Source organism: Falco cherrug, chromosome 6 (genome assembly GCF_023634085.1).
Source record: "Falco cherrug isolate bFalChe1 chromosome 6, bFalChe1.pri, whole genome shotgun sequence".
Lineage (NCBI taxonomy): Eukaryota > Metazoa > Chordata > Aves > Falconiformes > Falconidae > Falco > Falco cherrug.
Window position 1 is genome coordinate 88,771,787 of NC_073702.1, and position 18,151 is coordinate 88,789,937.

Genomic DNA, 18,151 nt, shown 5'->3' on the forward strand with positions numbered 1-18,151 from the left:
ATGTGTTCCCCATGTCGTCAATGGGACCTCTCCAGTGTGTGAAATCAGGAGGCAGGAATTTTCCATAAGCTGCTGAAGGTAAATAATGGCTATAAAATAAAATAAAATAAAATAAAACAAAATAAAATAAAACAAAACAAAATATCTTTGGGATAGCTTGATCTGGCTGGCACTGCCTTCAGTGGGGCTGATCAGCACACGTACCTCCTCCCCTACAAACCACCCCTCCAGCCATCCTTTGTAAAGCTACAGTCAAACAATTACCACGTTATAAGTATGTGCAGGAGGGAATGAAATTCTCTTCCTAAACTCATCTTTCAGCACATCTATTTAAGTTTATAGACCTGAAGAGAAAAACAGAATCAAATGCAAATGTTTACCTGCTGTGGATCTAGGTTTCCTTCACAGAGTCCCTGCAGCATAAGTCAAGTAATCCTGACTATGGAAATGAAGCTTATTTTCTACAGTGTCTTCCATTTGATGTTTTCTGGCTCTTTCTAAATAATTCTTCTCACAATAAACCTGAAATTAACCCCCACTCCTCCACGCTTGCAATTTTAGCATGGTGGTATTAACCGCAGCACGAACAAAAAAAGCCCTTCAGCTGCCACTCCAGCAAGCCCCACATCTTGGATTGTTTTACTTTGGGCTTTTAAGGTCAGAACATGGACCCAGCAATAACCAGAACTTTTTTTTTTTTTTCCCTCCCACCCCCCCCCCTTCCTGCCCTAAGAGGCTGGAGAGGCTCCTATCTAAAACAAGGGAGTTTTGTGAGCAGGCTGTGAGCTCTGGGGAGGCAAGCCTGCGCTTTTAGCTTTGCAGGCACGACGCTCTCACAACCTGGGCTGGTGTTGCTGGGCTTTGTCAGCCCTGGCAGCCCATGCGGCTGGGGGTGCAGCTGGCGGTATGCACGTGAAAGGCCTCGCACCCGGTTTCTGCGGATGGCGGCGTCTGTTAATAACCACACGCAGAGCAGAGCTGTGCATCTTCATTCCCTTCTAGACAGAGCTGGAATACATACCGGAGCATACATACAGTCCCAAAAGATTTGTGTGGGGTGACTAATTACTTTTCTCCTTAGAAGTGGGCAGGGAAGCATAATATGTTTGTCATTACAAGGGACATAAAAGGAGCATATGATTATTTTCCATGGGAATCCTTGGGAACAGCAATGCAAGCGTCCTGGAGGATGGTTGTCTAAGGTGGTGCTCTCTGCAAGAACATTAAACTCTCCTCCCAGCTTCCTCATTGTGTGCTGCGACTTGTCCCCAGCAAAGCTACCCAGTGGTGCGTGGGGTTAACCGGGAACTTTCTTTAGCTCAACTCCCCACCTCCCAGCCCTTCCAGGGCGCTCGTAAGCCATGTGCTATATTTGCCTAGCTGGAGTTGTTATGAGACGTTGACACAAGGGAAAATATCTGCGTGGAGAAGAGGGTGGACTGCTACCCTTTGAAATTAAATATTGTCGAGCATCTGTAAAGGACTGCGTGGGTCAGTGCTGCTGGCAGCCAAGGGCTCGCTTAAGGAGGATACGGGCAGAGCACATACAACACTCGTTCCACCTAAACACATGACCCAGCTGCGTCCTCATTTCCTTATTTCAAAAGCTTAATTTAGCTCCAGAAACCTTTCCTGATCAATACCAGGGGGGTGTTACTGCCACGACTGGGTCTGGACTGGATGAACCCATAGCTACAGCTGCTCGGGTACTGAACGGGGACCCTCTACTCACAGCAAGATGCTAGGTGAGAAAAGCAGGTCAAGCCACGAAAACTGGTTTTGCCAAAGTGAGGAGTCAACAGTTCATCCTGTCACCCACCACGGCCGACCGCAGAGCTCTGCAGTCAGGGCGATGGGGTGTTCCAAAGGGATGGTCTCCCATCAGCTGTGCGAGAAGGGGAGGGACGCTGGTTATTGAGCGATATTTGGGTATTGGAAGGTGACTTTCTTAAAATACACTTCAGGGTTCAAACCTAATTCAAATGATCCCCAAGGAGAAGAGGGAAAGGTGTGCACAGCTCCAGTGTTTTGCCCAGATCCATCCACTTTTGTGCTCCCTGAAGTAAAACCAGATTATTTGGCATCTGTTTATTCAGCTCCCGTGAGGCCCTGGGAACAGCTGTATTAAAAACGCAGAAACCTCTCAAGGGTGGAAAGGCATCTTAAGAGGAGAGCAGCCTTTCCCTCATGCCAGAAGTAGCCCGGCCTTCGGACTACTCCTGAGGTTGGCAGTGCACCTGTGGCACTGGCAGAGCTCGCGCACGCTGGTTTTTCAGTCCAACGGGCCAGGGCACGCTCTGAGCCAGGAAAGCCCATAAGCAAAGCACTGTTGGGAGCCACCAGCGACAACGTGAGGGATTTGCAGCAGTTTGTCTTTCCAGGCTTTCAGCAAACAAAAGGTATGTGAGAAGTTCTAGAAGCAGCTGTGCACCCATCTCTTGTGGAGTCCTCGCCAGGGACTCAGCTCCAGGGGGACGCCTGAAAAACATCACCCTGCAGCACTACACCTGAAGGAACCGCCCCCGCCAACACTGCTGTCACACTGAACCTGCTAATGCCACTGTGTCACCAGGGTGAAATTTGGGGTTGGGGAGGGGGGTGGGAGGCTGAGGGGCCGAACTCCAGATCAGAGCATTTTCCTGCTATCTGCACTACAAAGACAATGTGTCATGTGCTTGCAAGATTACAATTTAGGTTTGTTATCACCCTTTTATATCAAAAGGAAGTTATGCACACAAGGGAAACACCAAACCATCACGTCAGGAGGGCTATAAATCACATACTGCCGAATATTAAGAGGGCATCAGCATGCCCAGTAGGAAAGCAAGGGTTCTGAAAACCCCCCTTTCCCTTACAATCCCCTCGTTTCAGTAAACCTTCCTTTTATTTTGGGAGAGGGAGAAGGAGAGCAGATGGTTTAGTGAATACAGGTATGAAGGAGACCAGGTTTGTCCCATACGTGTGACTCATGGCTGGCTGAGGTCAATGCCTGCCTGGCTGTCGCGATGTTGCTGTTGCCCAGGTGGATCCCATGGTGTCCAGAAAGGGCTGAGCTCCTGCTCCACCTCTGCTTTCAGCTGAAAGCACTGAGCTGCTCCTCTAAAGAGCCATTTATTTTATTGGAATCGGTGAGCACCGGGTTATTTTGGAGAACTCTACTCTCCTTCCATGTTCTTCCCTTCCCCTTCTTCCCTGCCAGCCACCAGCCTCGTGGTGTACGGAGTTGTACAGAGGTGCACACATGCGGTAGTGAGTAGATCATACAGGCTTTGTGGCCATTTTCTGTCCTAGTAAAACACTTGGTTACAAAAAAACAAGAAATGGAGAAAAGAGGGGGGTAGCTGGACCTCAGGCAAAGCAGCCCGCCTGGCAGCCAGGCTCCCTTTCTGCTTTCCTGCTCGCGTCTTCCCACCGTTCCAAAGGACATCCTGGGAAGCCTGCGGGAGCCCTCCACCTCCTCTTCCCCTGGCAGGTGCCTGAAATCCTCCTGACAATTCTCCAAACCGCACGCTGAAATCCCACTCCCACTGAAAAAAAATCCTTTCTATTTCCAAACTCCATGACCCCCCAAAATTTTGAGCTCCGAAAGCTCTCAAGCTGGCTGCAAAAGATGGAGATAATTTCCACAGCTCTTCAACTCTGAGTGGTTATAAATGGGGGGGGGGGGGGAAACACAGATGTAATCATTGCTTGTAAAATATGATTGCTGCTCAAAAAATTATTGGGGAAGGGGGGGTAACCGTCTGCAGGACAGCGTGATTCAGGGCTGCTGACTTCCACTCCTCACTCGTTCAAAGTCACCGAGTGAGTCAGTGAATCATTGAAACCAGCCCAGTCAACATGGTACCGACGTTCATGTCCAGGTTCCCAAACCAACAGCGTGGAAGATTTCAGCTCGAGGACACGGCTTTTCAGAGCAAGAGTAGGTGAAGGTAGGAGGCTATGTTGCGAGCACGCAGTAAGCGCTGTCCTAAACCTGCCGCTTCAAATCCCAGCGCTTCTCACCCCAAATGGGCACTGGCCAAAGGTGCCACAGCACGCAGGGGTGTCCATCTTCAGTCCAAGCAGGAACACGGTCCATAAACCACATTCTCTGCCACGGCTCAAGTATTATTCTGCAAAAGAAATGCTCCTTTTGATTATAAAATGCAGAATAGTCATAGCACGCAAACCCTTAGTACACAGAAGCTGCCGGCTTGAAGCTCTGCCACCAATGGCTAATTAATTCTAGGTGCCATAACGATCGCATGGCAGGGAAGCACCATTCTGTGTGCAAGCAGAAGCCCTGAATACAAACAGTACAATGCACCGGCAGAAATTGCACCTCGGAGAGCCTTTTCATTCAGAAAAGTCAGTCATTGTGAAAGCGCTACTCGCAAGAACCGGCACGGTAACCTGAATATTAGAAAAATAAAATTCAATAATTTATCGGTATGAAAATAATAGTAAGAGGGTTGTGCAGGGAGAGAAATCGTTCAGAGAAGAAATAGCTTAGCAGCGTCCAAATTAGCAGGACGGTGAAAGCAGAGAGGGAACACGAGATCTCGCAAATCCACAGGAAATGACTCAAGAAAGTAGACAGAGTAATACTTTGGCTTCCAAGCCTCGGGCACCCTCGCTTCTTGCCGTCGGGGCAAATATACGCGTGCACAACCCAAGTGCCTAAAAATACACCCAGATCATACAGTCAGGCTCTGGAGCATTAATCAGACAGTGATTAATACCCAGTCCTCCACAGCCGTATATGCATTATAATGGCCTTTTAATTGCCTGATGGTGCCCTGGGTTTTTCACGTGGCCGTAACTCTCCCCTTATTCTGGTTCTGTAGTAGCCAACTGCTAAATGCCACGCTCCCCGCTCCACCCGCACTGGCGCTCGCGCCAACCGTGGAAATCGTTGGCGTGGAAGGTTTTAAGGTTGTTAAGTCTGTGCAATCTCAGCATCGTTTTGGGGGTGGAAAAAAAGTGGACATAGGATGGGTGGAGGTGTGTCAAACCATTACATCTGGTCTTTTATGGCGCAGCAGCTGAAGATGTTCCTGCCATTTCCTTGCCACCAGCCGCTTACTCCTGCCTCGCCACTTCCTTTGGCTGCCAGCTCAGCTTTGCCAAGATGTTTCTCATGCCATTCTGTGAGCTGGATCCTCGAATAACTTTCCAAAATGAAGAGGTATTGGGCGGGGGGTGTGTGTGTGGGGGTGTATAATAATTAGCCAGGATCATTTAGCAGACCCAGCAGCATGACGCCCCGTGGGGGGGACGCATTAGCGCAGCCGAGGGGGTGTCACACCGTGCTGTGTGGAGCAACGAGCGGGTGGGATGGGGATGGGGGGAGGTGGCAGTGCCACCCAGGGAGCCCACCATGGGCTGCCACGGGGAGGGACGCAGGCTTGCGCCCTCCTGCCTTGTCCCCTCTTACGGCCAAAGCTCTAGCGATGGCAAGGCATGTTATATGGATGGGCATTATAATGCACATACTGCCGCGGGGGGCTGGGCATTAATATATTCTATTGTAACGGCACCAAAGCTCTGGATCCTGGTACCATCTCCGAAGGATGCGCTGCTTCTCCTGGGGGTCACCTCCCCCCCGGAGAACTGGGAGCCCCCACAGCATTTCCCTCGGTCGCCTTGCTAGCACTCCGCAGGCTTCCTCCCATGTTCCTACTTCTGCTCCCAAAAAGAAACTTTAGAGCACTTAGAACCCGAACCCCCCAAACCCAAACGCCCCTTTGGGATTCAGCCCCGTCGCCTCCAGCCATCGGTGGGGAAGGGGCTTCAGGTGGCACCGTGGCCACAGAGGGGCCAAGCGGCCACCGTGGTGAGGGTGGAGGTGGCCCAGCAGTCTTGGGGGCCAGGTGCCACACCTGGGTGGCACCCGGCTCCGCCACAGGGGCCTGGCAGAGAAACCGAACCCCAGGCTCAGCCCTGGGCACTGTTCAAAAGGAGGCCGGCGGCCCCGCCGCGCACGGAGCCCGTCCCCGGGCAGGAGGTGTCCTGGCACAGCCGCGGCCACAACCGGGGCAGCGCTGACGGGCACGGCACGGCTCGGTGCTCCCAGAGCGACCGGCGTAGTGCTGTGGCCTGGCCCAGCCCAGCACGGCCCTGTGCAGCGGGCAGCCGAACCAAGCTGGGCTGAGCTGGGGTGAGCAGGGCCGGGTCAGGCTGAGCCCGACTGAGCCGAGCTGGGCCAGACCCCGCTGAGCTGGGCCAAGCCAAGCTGGGCCGAAGCAAGGTGGGCCAAGCTGAGCTGGGACAGGCTGAAGTGAGGTGGGCTGAGCTGGACCAAGCCAGGCCAAGCTGAAGCAAGGCAGGCTGAGCCAAGCTGGACCAGGTTGAAGCAAAGCAGAGTGAGCCAGACCGAACTGAGCCAGGCCTGGCTGAAGCAAGGTGGGCCGAGCCAAGCCGGACCAAGCTGAAGCAAGCCAGGCTGGGCCGAGCCGAAGCAAGGTGGGCTGAGCTGAGCCGAGCCAGGCTAGGCTGAGTCAAAGTGAGGCAGACCAGAGTAAGCCAAGGTGAGCCAGGCCGGGCTGAGCCAAAGCAAGCTGAGCTGAAGCAAGGTAGGCTGAGCCAAGCCAGGCCAGGCCGGGCCAAGCCAGACCAAGCTGAAGCAGGCCAGGCTGAGCCAGGCTGAGCTGAAGCAAGTTGGGCTGAACTGGGCCGGGCCGACCCGAATCGAGGTGAGTCAAGCCAAACCGGGCCACGCCAAAGTGAGGTGGGCAAAGCCGAGCCAAGCAAGGCCAGGCCGGGCCGAGCTGAAGCCAGTGAGCTGAGCTGAAGCAGGGTAGACTGGAGCCGAAGTGAGGTGGGCCGAGATGAAGCAAGGCGGGCCGGGCCGGGCCGAGCCGAAGCAAGGCAGGCTGGAACCGAAGTGAGGTGGGCCGAGCCGAGCAAAGCAAGGCGGGCCGGGCCGGGCCGGGCCGAGCCGAGCGGCGGCGGGCGGGGCGCGGGGGCTGCGGCGCGGGGGGCGGTGCCGGCGGGCGGGGGCGAGCGCGGCGGCGGCCGCACCCCGGGCGCTGCGCCGCGGGGGCTCGGTGGGCCGGGCCGGGGCGGGACGCGCCGCCGCGGGGGAGGCGCCAGCGGCGGGCGCGTCTCCTCCTTCCTCGCTGCCGCCGCTCCCTCCCTCCCACCCTCCCGGCTCCGGCGCTGCCCTGCCCGCTCCCGGCGGCCGCGGCCGCTCGGCAGCGCCGCCGCTTCCTGCCGGGGCTCCCCCTCCCGCCTCCCTGCCCCGCTCCGCCGCCACCCGCGGCGCCTCGCCATGGCGTGAGCGCGGCCATGGGGCTGGCCCGGCGCCGCCGCCTGCCCCCGGGCGCTGCGCCGCTCCCCCGGGCCCGGACCCCGCGCCGCCGCCGCCGCCGCCGCGCCCCGCCGCGCCCCCGCGGCGCGCTGCCCGCCGCCTCCCCTCCTCCTCCTCCGCCCCCGGCCGCCGCTGCCCGCCGCCCAGCGCGGCCGTAGCCCCCCCCCCTCCCGTCCCACCCCCTGCCCCCCCCCCCGCCGCCGCCCGCGCTCCCGCGCCGTCGGGCCCGGCGCGGCCGCCAGCCGCGGCCTCCCCCGCCATGTGAAGCCCGGGAAGATGCGGAGGCGCAGCCCGGCCGCCCGCGGCGAGGGATGAGCCTAGACGGGGAGAAGATGACCGAGGAAGCCTTCCCTGATGAGTGAGCGGGGCCGGGGGCGGCGGGCGGGCGGGCGGGGAGGGGGACGGGCGCGCGTCCCCCGCTTTGTTGCTCCGGTGGGAGCCGGTGCGGACCCCTCGCCCCCCCCCCCCGGCTCGCGGGCGGGCGGAGGGACGCGGACACGCGCGTACGTGTGCGCGCTGCCCGCCCGCGCATCCGCCATTTCGCGCTCCCCCCCGGGCCGCGCTCATTTGCATACCGCCTTTTCATTCATAAAAACCCCCGGGAGGCGCGGGGACCTGCGGGGGGGGCACCCCCGCACCAGCCCCCCCCCGCCGCCTCCCCGCGCCCCGGCTGGGGGGAGTCGGGGCGGTTGGAGGGGGAGTGGGGTGCCGTGGGGGAGGCGATGCGCTGGTGCGCCTTAATTCCCCCGCCCCGCACTCCCGGGGCTGGGTGAGGGGCGGGGGGGGGGGGGGGGGGGGGTCGGGAAGCGGAGGGGGGGGGATGTCGCGGATCCCCGCCCCGGTTTTTGTGAATAGGAGGGCGGCCCGCGCCGTCACATGACGCCGCATTCATAAACCCGGTCACCGGCGGCCTCCCCATTCACCGCCCCCCCCCCCCCGCGTTCCGCCTGTGTCCTCGGGGGGCAGCCGCCCCCCCCCCCCCCCCCCGGCCACCCCAGCGCTCCCACACCCTCCCCACACATATCCCCCCAAGCCGCACCGAGCCTTGGAAAAGGCCTGATACTTTTTTTATTATTTTTTTCCCCTTCTAAATTTTGTTCCCCAAAATAAAACTTCCATCTGTCACAGCAAAATTACAGAACCTTTTGCAAGCTGTGCTGGCCCAGCTGCTGCTCCTGGCTACCTCCTCCTGCCTTCTGACAGTGTGTCGTGTCCCCCGTCCCCTCCCCCCCCCCCCCAAAAAAAAAAAATATATAGCTGACTCGCGTGCAGGACTGGTTTTGTGCCAAGCGCCATAGGATGTACCGCGCGGTAAAATGACTGCTCTCAGGGCTTATAAAGCGGCGTCGGAATTGTGCAATTTTTCGGCTCGGTTTGAGAGGCCAAAAAAATAATTGGCGGAATGCGCGGTGCGTACACCATCCTAACATCGGACTTATTTTAAGGCGATTTGCTGGGGAGATGTGAGCGGTGAAGGAAATGGCTCCTGCCTGCGACGCGTGCGTTGGGAGGGATTGGTAAATTGGCACCTCTTAATGAAGAGACTATAAATATGTGTGTATATGTAGCTTCTGAAATTGTGGTTATTTTGAAGTTGGTATGGTTCTTCCAAAAACATGAAAGAAGTTGAGTTTCTCTCTCATGGATTGCCATGACCTAGCAGGCTGGAAAAAAGTGGCCAACTCGTTTCCAATAAAAACCCGCCGGTTCTGGGTTGGGTTTCGTTGGTTTAGTTTCTCAAATTGGACAAGAGGAGGTGAGGTGGGTCCCTGTCTGGGCTCCGAGAGCGCCGTGGTGAGCCCAGCCTGGTTCGGTGGGTGAAAGCTGATGCTCACCAGCCGTCGTCTTGCAGGAGATGTTGCTCCCAATGCATTTTCCTGCAGGGCTCGGTGCGGAGGTGAGTGTCAATGTAAATCAGCGAGTGCTTGGCTCCGATCGTTGGGGTTTTTTTCCCCTTAATTGTAGCTGCAGTTTGGTTTGGAGTAAATTCTTCTTCCACGTGCCATCACGCTGCCATGCCGAGGGATGCTTTGGCTAAATGGGTTTTGTGCGCCTCCTGCCTGAGCCGGGGAAGGCGGCTCTCAGGTTGTGCCGCCTCTCCTGAGGTCACCAGTTAACCCAGCAACGTTGTGCTTTGGTCACTGGGAGCTGGGGAGCGCTGGTGGCCATGGGGAGCTGGTACCCAACCCGCTTCCCAGGTTGGTGTTAGCTCTTGGCATCTGGGTGTGTTGGCTGTCAGGGTAGGATGATGTCCTGCGGTCCTTACCCCAGTGCGCGTCCCTGCAGCCGTCTGGGCAGTTGCAGGCTGGGCTTGTCGCAGTTGAGTCCGGGCCTTCGCTGCGCAGGGCCCGGGGAGGTGTTTTAGGTAAGCGATGGTTTCCTCTGTAAGCTCTCAGCTTCCAACCTTGCATTGATTGATAGCGTCGCTGAAGCCGGTGACTCATGGGTTGTTTTTCATTTCAGTGGTGGGTGAAGTGATTTGATTTTTTTTCTTTTTTTTCTCCTTCTTCAATATATATGGTGTTAAAAGAAATAAGGACAGGCTCGCCTGATAAGTTTTCTCAAGCTGTCAGAACAATGGTAGTATAGCATGCTATTTGCCCTAGATATCTGGCTTTAATTTGCATAGCTATTCTCGTTTCACTGAGTGCACTGTGAGCAAATGTTAACAGCCAGATTACAAAAAAAACGGACCACTGTCAGGATGCACGTTAAAATAACCCTCCTCAAGGAAATTATGAGGATCTTCCCCCTCCCTGTTTTGGGTGTTTGGGGCTTTTGTTAATTTTTTTTTTTAATTAATTCCTTGAGAACAGCTCAATAAGATTTTTTGAGTTTTAAAACAATTTATAAAACCAAGGAGGGGAGGAAAATAGGGCTTAGGATGCTGGAAACTCATTGGTCCCTTCCTGACTGCACCATTTCAGATCGATACTTAGAGGTCAATTTGTCATTGCAAACCGAGCGCCTCTTTCTGCATCTCAGCCTTTATTTCCCCCATCCCCATCCCTGCTGTGCTGCGCCTTCGCACGTTGCAGGGCAGGGGCAAAGCGGGGACGCCCAGTAAGAAATGGGAGGCACGAAGCTACGGGCGCTGCCAGACGCTCTCCCATCGCTCACGCTCTGCGCTGGAGAGGGGCAGCGCCTGGGTGGGCTGCCGCCGTCATCTCACTTGGAAGTAGGAGGATGGAGCCAAACGCTGAGAGAAAATTGGGTTATGCCCGGAGGCTGCCGCCTGCTCGTTCCGCCGCACGGTTCCAAGAAAGTCACAGGAAGTAATTAAATGGAAAAGGTCAGAGAACGAGGAAGTGTTGGTCCGAAGCCTTTCGCTGCTGGGGATGAAGCGCGATGCCCTGCCCGAGCCAGACAGCGGCTGCATCCCCCAAGTGTCCCCCAAGCATCCCCGCCGCTCACACTGCGCTGATTCCAGCGAGCCCGCAGCGCGCCTGCCTGGTGTCTGCCAGTGGGACCGGTCCCTGGAGGTTTATAATGAGCTGGGTTAAGTGGGATATGTCTGGGGCTGTGTAGGGGGTTGCTGTGGTGTTGTATGGGACAGCAAAATGTGGCGTGGAATCGAGCGGATGCTTTTTTTTCCCCAGTCCAGGGAAAGAAAATTAAACTTGATTCACTCCCGCTCATCCTTTCACCAGTCCCAAAAATCTCATGTCCCTCTGTCACTGAGCAGCGACCAGCGATGCTTGCTCTGGATACCAACTCTGTCAATATTACAGTTTGCCCTTTATGCTGAAAAAAAACCCAATTATTTTTTCTTCATTTTCACCATGCTTTTGCCCAATACCAATGATTTTTCTGTAAGTGTCATAAGCGGTTCATTCCACTAGATTATTTTTTTTTTTCTGCTGCGAGCTTAAGCTGGGGAGGAAGGCATGGGACACGCCATGTGTCATGACATTATTGCTCCCAACTAGGACAGGAAATGAAGGATTGCCAAAATATAACTCTATTTCTTGGCCTGAAAACATGCCTGTTTAAAATACAACATGTAACTAGCCGCTTTGTTTGGTTACTGGGAGAAGTTGCTGTTTATAAGGGAATAATAGCTCTGTTGGATGAAGGAGGGGTGATGGGGAAAGGGATTGACTGACCCTTTCTGCTTCTGTCTTGGAAAGGAGCTGAAGGTGGAAGGTGTACAGACAGGGCATTTGGGTGGGCGACTGGAAGGGAGACCTGTGGGAAGAGGGTTGCCACAAGTGGGAGAGAGCCAGACTTGCATTTCCTGGCACGTTAGTCCACGCTGTGGCCGCTGGCAGCCCTCGGATAACCCTGATCCTGCAATGAAGAGGAGAAACCTGAACAAACCCCTTCATGCCAGAAAGCAAGGGGTTTTTTTTTGGTGAGGTTCCCCTCAGCAAGAAGCATGGTGGGACGGCGGCGGTGGGATGGTGCCCGCGCATGGGGCAGATGCCGCACCAGCAACAGGATCATCTTAGACCTGTTTTTTAAAGCCTTTTTTTTTTTCATCTTGCTGGGGTGCACCCTGGAGCGTGGGTTAAAAGGTAGGCTTTATCTGCCTGTTTAATTAAATCCCGAGGCTGCAAACAAAAGTACACTGTGCGGCAGGGCTGGCTCTTAATGTGGACTCAGTTTTCTGGATTTCAACCACAGAATTGTTTCCTCTTGGCCACCAAACTGCAGGGAGATGATGGCAATTGTCCTTGCTCTTCTGGACCTGGGCTGGAAAGTAGGAGCTGGGGAATGAGACACAACTTAGCTATTGGTTTCAATCCCTCTTTTTGCTTTCTTACACTTTCTGGCATGCTCAAGTAATCGATACATTCAATTTCCTTCCTTCCAGCAGAATAAGAATAAATGATCCTCCAGAGATACTAAACCTGGGAGAGATATGCTTGGGAAGCTTGAGTGCTGAAAGGGTGCGGGCAATCAGCCACATCCCGACCCAGGCGATGTCGTGTGTCGATCCAGCCCATTGAATGGCAACGCCCTGGTTCTGCAGAAGTTGAGATCTTGTGGCTCGCTGGCAAAGGTGCACCTCTTGCTTTCTCTGCTGTTAAGAGCAGCTTCGGCTGTAGGAGCTGCTCCCTACAACAAATTCATTCAAAAATAGGTTTTGTTTTGCTTTTTTCTTCCCACCCACCTCCCTTTTTTTTTAATGGTAGAAGTTAATCATTCTTGCCAGAGATCTGCAGGAGTAGAGAGGTCACAGGGATCAGTGAAACGAAAAGAACAGCCCTGGAGACGGTGTTTTTGATATATGCCCTCTTGGCTAAGTGGAGCATTTGATTTTTGGAAGACTTACGCTTCTGAAGCAGTGCAGAAATTTAAGCAGAAATAATAATAAAAAAAAAGGTCGGTTGACTAAAAAAGGCACAAATAGACCGTGGAGTTGACTGACAGCAGATGCGGGCTGCAGCGGTCCCTGTTTCTGTGAACTACCAAAAGCAAGTGAGAAGCTGTTGTCACGTAGATCCTGGCGCTGGTAAGGGAGGTCTTCTCCAAGCCTGCCAGCGAGCAGGGACTGCAGCATCGCCCAGTGCCTTGCTCACACTGACCCTCCCCACCTTGCCCGTGGGTGAACGCAGCTGATGGGTTTTAATGCTCTTTTTTTTTTTGGTGGTGTTTTGGGGTTTTTTTGTTGGGTGTGAGGGTTTTTTGTTCTTGCCTATTCGTTTTCTGGCGAGATTCTGTGAGTTTTCTTTTCCTTCCTTCCCTTTTCCTTACCCACATCCACCCCCTTTCCTTGTCAGATTTCCTTTAATCATTTATTTTTCTGGTGGTTGCTCAGTACTGAAAACCTGGCCTTCTGAAGTGGCAGAGAAATGCAGCGGGGCTGCACCGGCCGCTGCCTGGATGCCTTCCGTTTGCGCCTAACCCCCACCTTTGGGTTTGCATCGGCATTTCGGAACAAAGGTTGGGTTTGCCCGCACAGTTTCTCATGTTTTGTTCCCTCGTGTGGCAAGGGTGGCTGTCTGCTGGTCCCCTCTGCTTGGTAAGTCAAGGCTGCTGGCTTGCAGAAATAGAACCAGGGCGAGGGGACAGCCCTGGTAATGCAGCAAGACTAGCAAAGCCGTGCCCAAATACTTCACTTCTGCCTGCTGGCACAGTCATTTTTGGAGTTTTTTATTATATTGGTGCGACTGTTGGTGTTGGTACCGGCAGACACCGTAGTGATGCTACTCACCTCTTTTCCTACTCCAGCCTGATGTCAAACAAATGTTGGCTGGGCAGAGGAAGGTCATCTGCTTTAAGTCTGGGCAGATGTCTTTGCACTGTCTCATCGCTGTCCCTCAAGCAGAAGTCGCTGCTGGTTCCTCCCTCCCCTGCCCCGTCCCTGCAGCATCCAGGGAAGCGGGCTTGCCCCGCTGCCTGCCAGCCGGCTCTGTGCCACAGGAGCCGCAGCTTTGCCTGCGGCTGAGCTTGGGAGCCGCTCTGCGCGGAGCCGGCGAGGGGCTCTTCCCTTCTGCTGCGTTTCTGCACTTTCCTGCCCACTTTCTCTGTTTCGCTTCTTGTTTTACGCTCTTTCATTTCCTTTCCCCTGCACTCTTCAGTGTGGGGGTTTTTTGCCTCTTGCTTATTTTCTTTCTATTCCTTCACATGTCGCTCTCGTCTGTAAGCAGGACTGCGAGCCGAGCCCCGCGGGCAGTGTTTTCTCCCTGGTGGCAGGGGAAGGTGGTCTCCCGTCATGTGCACCTGAGGTGGCAGCTGGAGCTTCGTGCGGTAGAAGTAGATGCTTCACCTTAAAAGTAAGCTGCGTTTTGTCAGAAGCAGCACTACAAAGCATGCTTCTGGGGCTGTTGAAGACCTTTCTGCCAACAGCCGGCAGGTCCTACCTGTCTGTTGCAGTAGGTCTAAGGAAGTTTTAACCTATATTATTATTGGTTTTGGTCTCTGGTCTGCTTGTTCTTAGGCTCTTAGAGTAACCTTCTTCTTTGACTTGCTTTGCTTGCAGCTCACACTTCAAGGACTATGTTTTGGGGTTTTAACATTACTTCCCCCCCCCCTCCCCTTTGTTCTCAACTCCTACATGTGCTGTAGTCGGAGGAGAGATTTTGAGTCTTATCAGCTGAGCACGATAGCTGATGGCTGTTCCAGCTAGGAAGGAAACTTCTTTCTGGCAGGCGTGGGGAGGAAAGGTTACAGGGCTTTCTAACAAAAAACCCTTGATTTCCCTATCCATTGTGGTTTCAAAAGTGAGATTGTGGAGTTGCCCATCTCCACAAAGCGCTTGGACCTTGACAGTGATTCCTAGCAAGTAGAAAAGCATTTTTGGTCTAAAGGCTATCGTGTGGAGCTCGTTCCTGGCTAGCTAGTGCTTTTTGTCCAAGATGCTACAGAAACAAGGCGAAATGCACATCAAAGAGAGCATTGTCAGTGAGCTACTTAAACAATTAAATGGATTTTTTTTGTTTACACGTGTGTTAAATGGTCTTTCAAAAGTAACGTTAGGACTCGTTACCTGTGTACATCTCTTCCTCTTGGAACAAAAGTGTGTGTCTCTTGCTGGCAACGACCACTTCCCCCCTTTTTTGTAAGAGGAAAGTTGAGTTGGTCGCCGTTACACTTCTGCTGTTGCTTGTTGCGAGACTCGCATCGATGGCGCTGGGAGATGTGTTGTAAAACCTGATAGTGTCTTTTGATCTAGTGTATGGGAAACATGTCTCTCAGCTTGTAAGGACCTGTGCTGCCGTGCAAGGACAGGAGCGTGTTCTGCACATGCACTCGAGTCCTGAGGAGGTCTGGAAACGCTTAGATCTGATTTTTCTTTTTTTTTTTTAAATTGCATTATAGAGACATCCTGTTGGGATAGTCCCATTGCTTCATTTTTTTGCGAGTTAAAAGTGGGTCTGAAAACTGGGCAGCTTCCCTCCCTGTACTGCATGTTAAAATGTTTGATGTTGCTTGCCTGTTGGGTGAGTAGTTAGGAGCAAGTTAGTTTCCTTTGCAAGAGCTGGAATACACTGAAGGTGTTTGCACAGCAGGGTTTCAAAACCTGTGGGAAATCACAGAGCTTCTTCCCTATACACCGGAGCATGTTGCAGCACCACGGTCTCGCCTACCAGCTCCTTCCTGGTCCTCCCCTTGCCTGCAGAAAGACAACATTTCTTAAATGATGTGGTTTTATAGGAATCAAGTCCATGCTTAGGATTAGTTGATGCCACTAGCAGCAATTAGCATCTGAGCTAAAGCAGTTCTGTGTGATCCTTATTTTTTTTTCTTTTTCTTTTTGAGTCGCTAGACCACTTAATGCTTTTTATTTATTTATTAATTCACATACTGGTGGTGGAAAGCATTTTTCAGGAGGGGGGAACATGAGGTGAAAGAAGGCTCTCCTCCCATCGCCTATCTATAGTATATAAAGTGTATCTCTATCTGGGCGGCAGGGTGTCTTCCCTTTTTAAATACAGGCAATGCTAATTTTTCAGCAGCTGAAATGACTCCTTACCTGTACCACCCTGAGCAGGGGATGTACCACCCTGAGCAGGTCCCTGCGGTGAGGGGGATGCTGCCCAAAAAGATACCCGTGGTGCTCGCCCCTCTCCCCAAGTCACACACTTGGGCTTGCTGAAAGCTGAGAGCTCAGCTCACCTCTGCTCGCTGCATTTCTTCCGCTGACATGTCCAAACACTCCCGCCTGGGTTTCTGAGCGCTTTGGAAGGCGAGCTGGCTGTTTGCGTGGTTTTACGAGGGAGCAAGCTGATAGAAGGTTACTGATGCTTCAAGTTGCAGCATATAGGGAAGCGTTTGCTTTGCCTGGAGTTTGGAGGAAATGAGGCTGGGGGGACGGGGGGAATACCTGGGTTTGTGCCCTGGTAGCGAACAGCAGCCTGGGCGGCTCATCATGCGGATCCTTCCTCCCCTGCAGCCCATCACCCTGCCTCTGGGCTGTGGTGCCAGGAGGTGCGTGGTTGTTAGTGGGATCTTCGTGAGATCTCAGAGGGCTGAGAAAAGAAAAAGTGTCCAGGTGTTAATACTGGAGAGTTACTGTTGGTTTGTTTTCCAGAAATCAAAGGGATGGTGTAAAGAGCTGCTGGAAGGCATCAGCGGAGCTGGCGAGTAGACTGGGCCGGTGCTGCAGCGCTTCTGGCTCTGGGGCTGTGTGCTATTTACAGTCTGGTTCTTAAAAATGGTGCAGAGATCTGAAAGCGTCACCCGGGCTAATTCAAAGCATGCTCGGAGATTTTTCAGCTGTTGAATTTAGTTGTTCAGTAGCACGATTCCTGTAACGCTTGGACCTTTGCATCTCTCCATCGTTTGTCCATCCTGCATGGCTGGGGGTGTAAGGACGGCAGCCTAGCAGCGCAGTGGGGAGGTGAGGGCCCCATTTTGCCCTAGGTGCTCAGTGTGGTGGGTCTTTGCGATGCTGGCAAGCTGAGAAATGCACCCTCAGCTGCCAGGTCGACGGTTGAAGAGCTGCATGGGAGAGCACGTTGCTGAAAGTGGGAGCTAGACCTGGCTCCTGCTAGCCTCTTCACGGTTTTGGCAATGCAGCCACCTTATTTGATCACTTCTCCTAAAGCCCAAGGTGCCCGATTCCTTAGCACTGGTACTTTTTTTCAGTTTTGATGTTCTTTGGTGCTTTTTTTAACTTTTATTAAAACCCCTACTGCCTTGCTGGGGATGGAGAGCCAGGGTACCGCCACCCCTGTTAGACGCAGCGTAAATCCCTGTATTTCAGAGCTTGTTATGCTCTGTGTATTTGAAGTGTGTGTATATAAATTACAGAAAAGTCACTGGTACTTCAGCAGAGCATGCTCTTTTTTTTTTTTCTTTCTTTAATTACAGCAAAAACTTTTATCGCTGGAGATGTATAGTGCTGCCAACATAATTCATCCTTGACTGAAACTTGGCATGGGAGGTGTTAAGCTGGTTGCAGCCCGTCATTGCTTTATGTGTTGTTACTGGATGTATGCAGTTTGGTGGCTGTAAAGATAAAAGTTAGGAAGTGGTGTAGAGTTTTGTAAAATAATAATTCTGATACTTGCACTGCTTGAATGACCTTGTGCTTTTAGAACGGCGTCTGATGTTCAGTTGAACTTGGGCGAAAAACTTAGTGCAGAGCTTGGTTTTTGTATTTAAAAATTAAGAAAAAAAGGCTGCAGTACAATTAAACCACTCAAGCTGCTTAAGAGAAAAAATTGCTGGTTGTTTTGGTTTTTTCTTTTTTCCCCCCATGCAAGTGTTTAGCGTTTTGGTATTGTAATTCTGCACGAGAGCCTGAATGTTGAGTGGCTGGAAGGTTAGTAAGCAACGCTGGAGATGAGCTGCTGCTTGTTGCCTGAAGGAAGTGCAATGCAGAGTGTTAGATAGCTTGGTTAAAAACAATAAATAAAAAAATTAAAGGCAGGGTGATTGAAGAGCGGGGAGAAAGAGGACTAAATGCATTTCAAAGATGCAGTTAGAAACCCAAACAGCAAGGATAACTTGCAGATTTTTCTAGGGAAAAACACATCAAGAAGAGCTGCGACTTCCCTGTGTCTTGCCTACCTTAGTGACCTGGAGCTCCGTCCCGCTGATCTGTGGAGCTTCTCGTAAGGCATCCACAGCCTCCGTTCTCCTGCAGCACTGGCTCTAAGTACCGCGGACAGGCAGGCTGGCGTGGGCAGGAGCCGGGGCGTACGGAGAGCACGGTCTGACCAATGCAGTCAGCAAGTTCTAGAAACACCCTTGCATCCTCCAGGAAGAGCCTTTGAGCCCAAATAAACCATTTCCCCCATCTCTATGCATACACTGGTTTGGAAGATCTCAGCAGGTCAGCAATGTGGCTTTTTACAGTGGTTCCTAACACAAATTATGTGATAAATACCAACTTTTTTTAGCTGTTCCTCAGGTCTCTCTGTGCTTTTATCAGTTACTAAAAAGCCCGTGACTCCCTCGCTC

At 53.1% G+C, this 18,151-nt stretch overlaps 1 protein-coding gene across 2 annotated transcripts in view; it reads left to right on the forward strand.

Moving 5' to 3' along the window:
* Positions 1–7,469: 7,469 nt before the first annotated feature.
* The window catches only part of SPRED2 (sprouty related EVH1 domain containing 2), a 65,685-nt gene continuing 55,003 nt past the window's right edge, over positions 7,470–18,151 (forward strand). Inside the window, exon 1 of one of the 2 annotated variants that reach the window (XM_055714097.1) lies at positions 7,470–7,652. In XM_055714097.1, the coding sequence (XP_055570072.1) occupies positions 7,606–7,652 (47 nt within the window). In that variant the 5' untranslated portion in view covers positions 7,470–7,605. Of the gene's footprint in view, positions 7,653–11,909; positions 12,300–18,151 lie in introns of those variants that run through there. The other variant, XM_055714098.1, reaches the window with a different exon arrangement.